Below are 13,291 nucleotides of genomic sequence, written 5' to 3' on the forward strand. Positions count from 1 at the left end.
ATACCAAAGCCCAGACTGCCAGGAACAAGCCTTCTTCTTTCCTCTCTGCTTTCGACAGCCGTCTTAACTGTCAGTGACACTGTCTCGTTCTCCAGGGCTGTGTCTTATTCTGCTTCCTGATCTCCCAGAGAGGAGTAAACACACGGTACTATGTCACCAAATTAGTGTTAACCATGACCAAGACAACTTTTATAAAGGACAACATTTCATTGGGACTGGCTTACAGATTCAGAGGTTCAATCCACTGTCATCAAGGCAGGAAGCCTGGTAACATCCAGGCAGGCTTGGTGCTGGAGGAGCTAAAAGTTCTACATTTTCTGAAGGCAAACAGGAGCAGAGCTTCAAAGCCCACCCCACAGTGACACATTTCCTCCAACAAGGTCACACCTCACTCCCTTTGGGCCAAACATATTCAAACCACCACACACACCCCAAAATTATTGTTTCTACCTCTGCTTTGAGAAGTCATAAGTAAATACGCTGCTCTGGGAATAAGACATCTAGACCTTTCCATTTCACCACTGCTTCCTATAAAGTATGTCTCACTTGAAAGTAAACCAGTATTTGAAAACCCTAAACTGCTCATCAGCCTTCCAAAGGGGTCAATTACATTCCCTAAGGAGATAGAAATGGAAAACAGATGCCTGAGCACTACTAAAATGCCTAACTCAAGACAAGTGCCCACACAGTCCTAGGGGTTCTGGGCTATATTCTCATTCCTGGCTACATCAGGAAAACTGGGTTCCTTTTTCTAGATTCAAATTTTAGCTGCTAAATGACGTTAGGTTTCCAAGGGGCTCAATGATAGATAGTATATTGCCATCTCAAGTTTTACTTATGAGACATCTCAAATGTGTCTTTTCTAATGTTTGAAAACATTCCCTGTACTCTGTGGGAGAAAGCTGTAAACCTACGGGGACTATGGATAAGGCAGAGTGCAGAATGTTCTTCTCATAGGGCGGCCTTCTAGAAAGAACTGCATAAACTATGAAAACTGAATACACTTGAAAACAAAGACAGAGAGGCTGGGCAGTGGTGGTATATACCTTTAATCCCAGCACTTGGGAGGCAGAGGCAGGTGGATTTCTGAGTTCAAGGCCAGCCTGGTCTACAGAGTGAGTTCCAGGACAGCCAGATCTATACAGAGAAACCCTGTCTCAAAAGACAAGAAAGAAAGAAAGAAAGAAAGAAAGAAAGAAAGAAAGAAAGAAAGAAAGAAAGAAAGAAAGAAAGAAAGAAAAAAGAAAGGAAGGAAGAGAGAGAGAGAGAGAGACTGGGAATGGCCTAACATATCGACCTAACCACAGATGATAAGACATGACACCAGATGTATTCACTCACTTAGTTTATATTCACTTAAGTGAACTATAAACATCAGTTTTTGCCAGGCGGTGGTGGCACATGCCTTTAATCCCAGCACTTGGGAGGCAGAGGCAGGTGGATTTCTGAGTTCGAGACCAGCCTGGTCTACAAAGTGAGTTCCAGGACAGCTAGGGCTATACAGAAAAACCCTGTCTCAAAAAAACAAAAACAAAAACAGTTTTTAAAAATAAAAAGTACTTTATTAGCACTACTCGAGCTCAAATGCTATGAGCCCTCTGGTACTCTACACAGATCTTTGGCATTTCCTTTCATCCTCAAGACAAAGTCTCACTGCCTGGGTGGGACAACAGTACATTTTCTCAAATTCCTCTAACACTTACTCCATGGGAAGACACAGAGAAGAAATGACTGCAGTGAGAATGTACAGTGGGCAGGGCGAATACTCAGACACACTTGAGTGAGCCTGCTACTCCATGCAGGAAATGAAGGTCGTTCGAAGGACACTGGAACCATACAGCCACATTGGGAGTGTTCACAAGAAGGCAGAAATCTGAAGTTTGTAATATAAAATCATCCCACATTGGTGAGCATATCCATTCCCACTGTGGTAAGAAGGAGACAACAGGGATGGAGGAAAGCTTGCTGTAACTCACAGCTGGGGCTACACTCCCTACACAGGAAGGCTGGCAGCAGAGCATGGCTATGGGGGCTTGCTCATATTCCTACACATCGGGAAGCAGAGATCCTCAAATTCCATCCCTAGCAATCTACCTTCTCCATCCAGGCCAGTGGTTCTCAAAACAGTGGGTCATGATTCCTTAGGGGTCTAACCACCCTTTCATGGGGTGGGGGGCACTCAAGACCATCAGAAAACATAGGCTTTTACATTATGATTCATAATAAATAGTAGCAGAATTGCAGTAGTAAATAATTTCATGGTGGTGGGGGCTCACCACAACATGAGGAACTGAATTAAGGGTCACAGCAATAGGAAGGATGAAAGCCACTGTCCAAAAGGTCACATAGTGTTCCCAAGTGGTGCCACCAGCTGGGGATCAGGTATTCAAACACACACACACACACACACACACACACACACACACACACACACCAATAAGAGACTTTTTATCTTCAAACCATAATAAGTGCTCAAATTATGAAACAAATCATCAAAGCTCTTTGTTGATCAAATACAGAATGTAGGGCTGCCAATGTGTAATCTCTAGTACACACTTACCAAGCTGGATGAATAGCCAAAGATATTTAGCGCAATAATATACTCCTAAAATCAAACCCCTGCTTCACGGTTTTAATGCCCAGATTTCCATGCTAATCTTTATCTGAATAGCAATGATGCTACAGAGATGCATAGCAGATATGGGCTGGGAAGATGTAAGTGTGCTAAGTAGCAAGTATGAAGACCTTACTTCCATCTCCCAACACCCACCAGAAAGCCAGACGTGGTGGAGAGCTACGGAAGGAGACACAGGAGGATCCAGGTGGGTCGCTCAGCAGCCACTCTACAACCAGTGAGCTCCAGCCTCACACTGCCTCAAAAACAGGGTGGAGAGTAACAGAGGAGAGACCCAGGCCTCTATGCAGGCATTGACGCAAAGAAAGGGGGACAACTCCAGTTTAGATTAAACTTAATTATAATAAATTACGTTAGAAGGAGGCATCATTTTAAAAGTCATATTGTCTTAATTAAACGAGATAGGTAGAAAAAATAAAGTATCCGTAATAAGCAAAATACAGTTTAAATGTTAAATGGTACAAAAAAAATCAGAATTGTTCGGGGCAGGATGAAACGTTCACTCTGCAGTAGAAGATGGAGGATGGATGAACACTCTCTACAGTGGAGGATATGTGATGACCAGCCTGCAAAAGAACAGGAATGCAGAAAACCTGCTGGAGCTGGTAGAACAGAGCCCCCTGCTGGCCACTGATGGGATGTACACAATAGGTTTTATAATGCAAATCTCAGGCTCTTCAGTAAAGTCCGACCTTTTCTTCGTCTTAACCAGCTGGAAGCGAATGAAGCACCGCACCCGCTTTTGAGGTTGCTCTAACCTAGTTACAGTGGAACCTGGAAAACTCGCCAAAATCCACACTGCACAGTGGATCTGCATCGCCCCTCTGTGCGAAAGTCAGCTGAACCTGACAGAAGAGGGCCCCTGCTCCGGTTCTGAAAGCCTGAACATCCTCCTTGAAATAGGAGGAGGGTTTTCAGATGTGAAACTCAAAACTCAAACTCCACTTTAAATCTTCAGTTTAAAACGGACCTTTGGGGTGATGATGTCTGTCACACTCTGTAATGAGGATTCGAAAATAAAATCGCCCCTTGAACATTTTTTTTTAAAAACCTTCGATAAACTTCAGTTATAGGATGGTTCTTTTAGGATACAAATAGATCCTTTTAATTGAGATGGTGAGAAATTACTTTGGCCGAAGAACTTGAAATATTTACAAATGTATATATATCTTCATGTTACTTCAAAGGCATGTAAATCAGGTTGACTTCAAGTTCACTTCTTGGCAGTGGTGTCTCACTAGAAACAGTACAGCTGAGTCCCACAGAGCAGGCTCCTGTGAAACGTACCCACCTTCCAGAAGGCAGGCGATGGCAGCTGCCTGCTTAAGGAAAGTTCCTTCCTGTGTACACTTTCCTCCTGGGAACTAACAAGTTGGTCTCATGACCCTGCAGGAGCCTTCACGCATGAGCACCGAGCCATCTCTGTGTGGGTCTTGGCTTCCCCTCAAGTATGTTTTCTTTATAGAAGCAACAAAGTCTTGACTGTCACAGGCCACCTATACTTCCTCTTCCCGTAGTGAAATTTCCGGAGCCAGTCACCAGCCATTATTAATAGCAGCTACCATGCTAAGGCCAGATGGGGAGCAGTGTGGCCATGTGATGCTCCCTGAAGAATGTGTTTTCTTTATGTCCATGAAATAAAATTAAACTGAAACAAATTTCCATGGGCATCTCAAGACCTAAGAAGCCGAGAGAAAAGTTCTCTCCACTTTTACCGCTGTGGTACTACAAAACAGCAACAACCACAAAACAAACAAACAAAACCTGCGGTGTTTTGAAAAGTACACAAGTAACCTGAAATATTTATTTTAGAAGTGATGTCAAGAAATAATGAATAACTGTACTGAACGATGTTCTCAACGGAACTCACCGATCACGATCGAAGACTCACAGTGGTAATAACCATTGCTCTGTTTTTTCTTCAGCATGGAGCAGAGATCTATCTGGTACAATAGTTCTTCTCCAAATCTGTGGTTGATAAATTGTTCATACAATCCAGGCTCGATTTTTCTCACTCCCTTGAAAGGACAAAACAAATCCATGTCAGGCACTCATCGCACTGGGCAGCCAGATCATATGTCTATCAATCTCTCAGAACCTGATAGTACATTTTGGATTCAGAACTGCCTCCCAGCACTTGAAAATAGATGCCACAAAACTGTTGGGGTTTTTGTTTGGTTTTGGTTTTGGTTTAAGTCTCCATGCCGGGGGAGGGCTGTATTTAAAGCCATCAATTAAGAGTGCTAATCTGATGTGGTGCACTTGAAACTCAGTATATCTTTAAGCATCAGAACTGAGAAACCATGAGATGAGACAGATCAGGGGCAGAGTAACCATTTGCACCATGGACTGGTGCTTTTGAAGCACTGCAGATCTGTATTTCATAGGGAGGGGAACCTTCTGATAGTACACAGGGCAGGGAGACCAGTGGTTCTTCTGCATCTTTCTCCATCTGCCTCTCCTGGTTTCCTGTACAGCAAGGGCAGCAGATGCTGACGACTGTAGCGAGGTCCTCTTGGTGCTACTGTAACCTCCCAGCAGGAAATATCATCCCCTCTCCTCAATACAACAGTGTCCTGACACTGCAACCTCAAGAGTCCCAAGACACAGACTCTGATTTTACTTTTTCTATTAATTTTGACTTTCTACTAATACAATTTCCCCTATTAATAATAAAGATTTCTAGAAATTCTCTATGAGGACAGGAGACATGTGGTCTTGTTCTATTTCAGTTGCCCTATGCAAATGAAAGTCAGTTTTTAATTTTCACATGAATATGGTTTTAGCCTCAGTGCTTCCTAAAAACCAGTTCCATTATTTCAGTAAATTTACCACATCAATATTAATATACAGATTGCAAGATGCTTTCATTTCTACATGCTCCACTGTATGAAGTATCATGTTATTTATCTAGTAGGCTGTTGCCCTTGATAGTTAATAGTATAGTAAGAAATACTTGTGTTGCGCGTTTAACTGCTCCCTGCCTCCTCTCCCCCCACTTACAGCCCTTCTCAACTCAGTTTGAGAATTCTATTATACCTGCAAAGGCTGAACACTTTGGGATATCCCTGACAAAAATCTAACACCCCTTCATAATAAAAGTCCCAGGTCGATTTGGGATACAAGGAATACATGTCAGCATAACAGGGATGATTTACAGCAAGCCCACAGCCAACATCAATGTAAAGGAAAAGAGGGAATAAGAGAATGCTGTCTGTTCTCTCCATACTTATTCAATATAGTACTTCAAGTCTTCCCTAAAGCAATAAGACAACTGAAGAAGATCAAGAGAGTATATATACATGGGAAGGGAAGAAGTCCAGGTATCTTTAGTTGCCGATGGTACGATAGTATTATACATAAATGACCCTAAAAATTCTACCAGAAAGCTCTATAGGGCTGATAAACACGTTCAGAAAACAGCAGGATACAAAAATCAATACACAAAAATCAGTAGCCTTCCTATATATGAATGACCAACAAACTGAGAAAGAATTCAGGGAAACAACTCTCATAATAGTCTCAAAAATAATAAAATATTTTTGGGTAATTCTAGCCAGGAAGGTGAAAGACTTGATTAATATAAAATAATATATATATAATATATATAAATATATATATATATATAACTGAAAACAGCAGAGAAAGACATTTAAGAGGATATCAGTAGATGGAGACACCTTCATGTGCTGGTAAGATTACTATAGTAAAAATGGCCATTGTGAGAGGCCGGGTGTGGGGGCACACCTTTAATCCTTTAATCCCAGCACTTGGGAGGCAGAGGCAGGTGAATTTTTGAGTTCAAGGCCAGCCTGGTCTACAAAGTGAGTTCCAGGACAGCCAGGGCTACACAGAGAAACCCTGTCCCAAAAAAAAAAAAAAAAAAAAAAGAAAGAAAGAAAGAAAGAAAGAAAGAAAGAAAGAAAGAAAGAAAAAATGGCCATTGTACAAAAAGGAACCTACAGATTCAATGCAATCCCCATCAAAAGCCCAACACAGTTCTTTACAGAATTTGAAAGGACAATTCCCAGCTTCATATGGAAATACAACCCCCTACTCTAAGATACTAAATCCCAAGCAAATAAAGAACTGCTGGGGGTATCACTATTCCCAATTTCAAGTTGTACTCCAGAACTATGGTAATAAAATCATCATGGTATTGGCATAGAAGCAGATATGTGAGCAATGGAATTCAATTTAAGACCCAGAAATAAGTTCACACCTATGGGCACCTGGTTTTTGATAAAGAAGCCAAAAATACATAGTGAAAAGAAAAAAAAGTCAGATTGGTCGGATTGGTTGTTTGCATGTAGAATGCAAATTGATAAATTGTTATCACCCTGCACAAAACTCAACTCCAAATGGATCAAAGAGTTCAACATAAAACCAGATACACTGAAGCTGACAGGAGAGGACGTGAGGAGTAGTCGGCCACACACCAGCACACAGCTTTCTTTCTCATCAGAACACCAATAGTACAGGATCAATGACAATAAGTGGAGCCTCATAATACTAAAAAGTTGTTGTGTGGCAATGGACGCCATCCAACAAAGCAGCACACAGGCTACAGAATGGGAAATTGTTTTAATTAACTACACACCTGATAGAAGGACAATATGAGTTATATGAAGAACCCAAAAAATTAGATGTAAGAAAACAGCCCAATTAAAAATGGGGTACATATCTAAACAGAGAATTTTCAAAAGAGAAATGACAGATGGCCAAGAAACACTTTGAGAAATGTTCAACACCCTTAAGGCATCAGGGAACTACAATTCAAAACTCCTTTGAGATTTCACCCTATACCAGTCAGAACGGCCAAGAGAGAGCTCTGACAGCTCCTGCTGGCGAGGAAGTGGAGAATGGGGACCACTCATCCATTGTTGGTGGGAGTGCACGCTTGTGCAGCCACTGTGTAAATCAATGTTGGGGCTCCTCGGGAAGCTGGGTATAAATGTGTCCCTTAGGCAAATACTCAAAGGACACGACAGAGCCACCTGATCAACCCTGTTCACTGCCACAGTGTTCACAGCAGCCAGAAATGGAAACAGCCTAGATGTCCATCAATGGATGCGTGGATAAATAAAACATGGCACATTTACACCAAAAACTCTTACTCAACTATTTTTTTAATGGCATCATGAAATTTGCAGGTAAGTGGATGGAACTAGAAAAGATCATCCTGAGTGAGGTCACCCAAACCATATAAAGTAACATCTGGTCAGAGGCCAGTCTATGGAAAACAATTATGGTATATTAGCTTATATAGATTGTGTAGATTTTAGTTGGTAAGTCTTTAATAAGCAAGCTGCAATCCATATAACCACAGAGGCTACAGAAAGAGTGAGGGACCTGGGGTGGGGAGAGAACAGTTCTCCCGAAGATGGGGAAATGAACAGTTATGGATGGAGGAGGGTAGGGGTAACTGGAATGAACGGGAGGATCAAACAGTAAGGGTGAGGGAGATGGGGTTAAAAGAGATACAGATAAAACTCAAGGCCATTCGAAAAATCGTATGCAACCTAATGCAGTAGAAGCTTTCTAAAATATATACATGTATGAAGGCTACCTAAAGGAAATGGCTTAATAACAAAGGAGATGGGCCCCAACTGGATAATTCTCACCTCCAAATGAACTTTCTACTATAGGAAATGAGTCATAGCTAATTGAGTTGCTGGCCATATGGATCCCATTGGGAACTCCCAAAAGACTCAGTGTACTGCCAGGGCTATTGGTTGTTCTCCACACAGTGAGAGCAAGGCTCTGTTGCTGCAGACAACATGTACAACTCACTAAACATGGAGAAGTAGAGCTGGTGCCTAACAGAAGCCCTCACGCCTACTGACTAGTTCATGTTCACAGTTCAGGAAGGTGCTCTGCACATTACCAAAGGAGAAAGTTAAATACCAACCCAGCTACAAACTCTTTAATCTACAGTGGTGTCCTGCCTGCAAGATGTGATAGTGCTGTGGTGGCACTGGGCCTGTGGGAGTGACCAGCAGTATATAGTGACATTTAAGACATACCCTGTGAGACGGAGCCTATCTCCAACATTACCTGGAAATCAGATAGGCCAGGGACCTAGGGAAAAATCAAATGTTACTGTTCTGCCAAAGCAGCAGTCCTCAACATGTGCATCTCCACCTCTGTGGGATAGCAGATATCCTGCATGCAGGCGTTTGCACTATAATTCATGACAGCAGCAAAATTACAGTTATGAAGTAGCAATAACTTTATGGTCGGGGTCACTATAACATGAGGAACTATCCAAGAGTTGCAGTGTTGGGAAGGTTAAGAACCACTGTGCTAAAGGCACACGCAGCAATAAAATAACTCCTAGCAACATTCTGCTAGACTCATAGGTCAGTGCCTTGCTCAGTGCTCAGCCATCATGAGAATCTTCCTCCTGCAGTCGATGGGAACAAATACAGCTGGAAAATGTGTGGAGTGAGAGACCTTGGCACCCTCAGTACTAAACAGGATGTCTCTGTCAAATCCCTCCCCTCAGGGCTCAGGTAACCCTGCAGAAAGAGTGGTAGAGCCAGAGGGAATGGAGAACAGACTGGAAAGACCGCTAGACCCAACAGGATGTGTTTTGTGTCTATCGGGTTTATGATGTTCTTTAGTGCCAGACTCTCCTTTACTTCTTCCAGTTGATCTTTGTAGAGGCTAGATTCAGGCAGAGCACTGTGGGGGTTGATGTGTGGTTTTAGAGCCAATAGAGGTTTTGTTTGCTAGCTTTTAAATAAAACCGGGTGTCTAATATTTTTTAAAAAGTTCTGAGAAAATAACAATGATTTTACTTGTCTTCTAAATGCTTTTCTTTCTCTATGTGTGTATGCATTCATGCATGGCTGTATTTGTGCATGCATATGTATGCGTTTATGCATGTGTGTGTGTGTGCATGTGTGCCCATGTCGTTTTATTCTCATTTAACTTATTTAGTTAGTTATTTAGTAAGTTACTTGGATGGGGCATGGCTCAGTGCATATTTGGAGATCAGAGGACAGCTCAGAGGGAACGGGTCCCCTCCTCCCCATGTGGAACCTGGAGATTGAACTTAAGTTTTCAGGCTTTTCAGAAAGCACCTTTACTCACCAACTCACCTCAGCAGCCCCAAAGAAATGAGAGAGATACAAGAACGCCTGCAAACCCACCTCCTCAGCTCATGAATTGTAGTAAATGACAAATGCCAACTATTTTACAAAAATTCTGCACAGCTGACTTCTAATGTTCACCCTAGGTGTTGACTTTGATTAGTAAGTAAAACAAAAATTCTGTAACTCAGACCATACAGAAAGTGCACTTAGAAAGGCATGAGACCTTGGGAGAGTCTGAAGCTCTGTCTCCTGGTCAAAATTAAAAAAAAAAAAATTAATAAAGAATCTAAACATAGGTGAGAATTGCTTAATCTTAAATTTACTGGGAGGCCGGCATCATCTTTGCTCTCTGGATAATGTGCTGGGTATGGGTAGCCCATCTCTTTTCTCATAAACCTGAATTCATATCACCATCCAGCTCTGGCAACTGATGGGTTTTTGTAATAATAAAGGGACTGGTGTGTGCTATATAGGAAGACCCTGTCTCAAAAACTAAATAAATAAGAAACAAAAAGTCCTCATTCTGAGAAAATTGGTGCCTATATTAAAGTCAGATATTGCTTGAGGCAAGGCTAAGAAAGGTCCTATTTTTGAAAGGAATGTATAGGATTGCCAAGATAGCCTCAGACGTATCCCCGCTCAAGGTTATGGCTTCGAGTGCACGTTCGTGACTGGGGGTGATGGCACTGGACTGGCACTGTTCAGGCTCAGGACTTCCAATGACTCCCAAATTTGTCACAGGCCAGCTCTGCCCTTCCTAGTGTGTCCTACTGTTTAAAGGTAGAAGGTATTAACATGCCAGGAAAGCTCAAAAAGAAGCCTCAAATTGTTAAACCTGGGGAAACACAGCCTACAATAAAATCTAAGAGAGCTGAGATTGCTTTGAGCGTAGAGAAACTCTACAAGGGGTATGTCTGACAATGCTGTGCTAAGAACACTACAAACTCGGTGTCTGAAGCATGCAGGATGTTGGTCTAATATCCCATATGAAGGTTATTTTCCCTGGAAATTAACAAGGACGGCATACGGTTCAAGGGCTTCAGATATACAACTGTGCTCAGTTTATCACATTCGTCATGCATGATGACACTGAAAGAAGAGGCTAAATATAGATGGTTACTGTTTACATGTATGAAGTTGTCAAAATAAAAATCATTCTAAGTAAAATGCAGGATATTAAACTCTGAAGCAATTCCCTCGTGGAAATAAGTATCAAACAGAAGGCTCCAAGGTTGTCTTAATTATTAGAGATGACTCAAGAGTCACTGCCTTTTGGCACCCTTTCAGCCCCAGAAATGATCAGGGTTGGTCAAGGCCATCTGTCAGCCCTTGGGGCGTGGCCATGAAGCTCTGAGCTGTTTCACTCGACTGTACCTTGGCACCCAAACAGCCAACTCCTCAAAAATGCCGCCACAAGAGCCTTCCCGTATATTTAGAATTGTCTGATGGTGGAAATCTAAATGATAAGTAATGGAGATTATTTACTCTGGAAGCACTTACAGCATCATTCACATCAACTCAATGATATACATAATTTAAAATGTGCCCAAGGTTGTTCAGACTTCCATTACTGAGCATCCAAATCTATCTTTAATGCGGTGAGAGATGTGGCATAAGAAAACTCACACAGTAGCTCACAACAGATGTAGCATCTTATTTGTTATAATAATCACAATTTACATAAACAAATAAAAAGAAAGAATTGTCCTACTGACAATAAGCTTAGTTTTCAGGATCTCTGCTATTTTTTAATTCCCAGATACAATTAGTTTTTTAAAGAAATATGTGAGACAACTCAAGAAATCCCTGCAACAATGACCTAAAACCAATGTTAAAGATGTATTAAGAGCTGAACCAAACTAGACTAACCTTTTGGACATCGGCTAGTTAAAAAGCAATGATAACTTCTTTACTGGAGTGGTAGAAGGCTGTTCTTCAGTGGTGTGTTAAAACTTTTTAAATTACTTTAAAATCACTATTCTTATTAAAAATTTTCCTATTGGTACTCAAAATTACATTTAAAAGAAAATTGGAATCAGCATAGAGATGTGAGAAAAACGTCAGTTTGAAATTCCCCATCACTCCAGCCCTCTTACTGTAACTATAATTTCTGGAGTTTACACACGTGGTTGCATCCGCACCATGATAGGAAACATTTATCCCTGGTGAGCTACAGGCTGCCTCAGCTTTTCTCAGTCAGAACAACTGTGCAAAGTCAGGCCCACCCCAGCTTGCTTATGGCTGACACAAGCTTTCATGGTCCCACCTACTGGCTCAGGAACAGTCAGGGTTCACAGCCCAGCAAACAACAGCACGCTGGCCCGAGACCTCTATGTGCATACAGGAATTGGCTCTCATTCCCTGTGACTAGGGAAGAGAGACTGCAAGAATGCCTAGGGGCTGGGGACATGGATCAGCAGTTAAGGGCACTCGTTTCTCTTCCAGACGACCCAAGTTTGGGTCCCATGTGTGCTGGCTCACAACCTCTTGTAACTACAGCCCAAGGGATTTGCTCCCTTCTGGCTGCTGTAGACAGCCACACAAATGTGACATTCATTCACATAGGCACACATAAATAAAATAATAAAATAATTAATAAATATAAATAAAAACAAATATTTTAAAAGAACTCACAGAAGTTACTTAAACACAGAAAAAATATGCAAATGACTCAATTCATTTAAAAAGCCCCTTTCTTACTATAAATAGTAAGAAAGTATAAGTCTCAAATGCTAGCAGAAATTGTCTGAGTTCTAGGACAATGGTTTCCTGAACACATAATGGTTCTTTATTCTGTATTTTAATCTAGAATGTTTCCATAGTCCTGTATGGGATGTTTCAAGTATACCTTCTCCATGGTCCCTCTATTTATTAACTTGCCTCCAGCACTCTGGCCTTGTCTGATCTTGTGACTTTAAAGAAACACAGAACGTCTTTACCTACATTATATGCCATACTCTGCTTTCAGGGAGTAGCAAACAGAAACAAAGCTGCTCTTGGCACTTTTCTTTCTCTCCGTCCTGACACTTGAGAGGAGTCCAGTGCTCCTTGATGACATCAAGTGGCAAAGAAGACAGTCACTGAGATAAAGCCCTAAAGGACAAGCCACTTCACAACATCCCCAGGAGGACCATAGTTGCTGGGCCCAACGCTTCTTTCCAAGTGTTGCTGGCATCGCATCAAGCAGAATGAAAGGTGTTTGGCTTTAGCTTATAAACACTCTAACTGGGGCTCTTTTATACAGACCTGGTCATGTTAATCACAAGGTTCACAGGTCACTGGGACATGGGTTCTCATAGCTGCAGCCACAATATGATCCGTGACAGAACACTGAGGTGCCTGAATTTCCTACCCATTTCTCACGCATGCTCACGCTTCGTCCATTAAGCCAGCCTCGGTTTCTCCTTCAGAAAGCTTATCAAATCTATCAGGAGAGACTGTGTACTGGGCCAGACAATCCCGATTGAGCTTGCATGTGGCTTTGTAAATGAAGGGAAAAAGTAGGGGCCCTATAGCAGAGGCATCCAAGAATGACACCCCACCCCCGCCCCACAGA

General features: G+C 41.9%; 1 protein-coding gene across 4 annotated transcripts in view; it reads right to left on the bottom strand.

Annotated features, from left to right (window-relative positions):
* The window catches only part of Akap7 (A-kinase anchoring protein 7), a 119,416-nt gene that overhangs the window by 45,750 nt on the left and 60,375 nt on the right, over positions 1-13,291 (bottom strand). For all 4 annotated transcript variants that reach the window (XR_003837806.2, XM_021174351.3, XM_029482749.2 and 1 more), the window contains exon 7: positions 4,506-4,653. Coding sequence is in view for 3 of the 4 variants with exons in the window: in XM_021174351.3 (XP_021030010.2) it covers positions 4,506-4,653 (148 nt within the window). In the remaining variant the exon portion in view is untranslated. The remainder of the gene's footprint in view (positions 1-4,505; positions 4,654-13,291) is intronic.

Source organism: Mus caroli, unplaced genomic scaffold (assembly GCF_978045245.1).
Source record: "Mus caroli unplaced genomic scaffold, Mus_caroli_1 scaffold_9, whole genome shotgun sequence".
Classification (NCBI taxonomy): domain Eukaryota; kingdom Metazoa; phylum Chordata; class Mammalia; order Rodentia; family Muridae; genus Mus; species Mus caroli.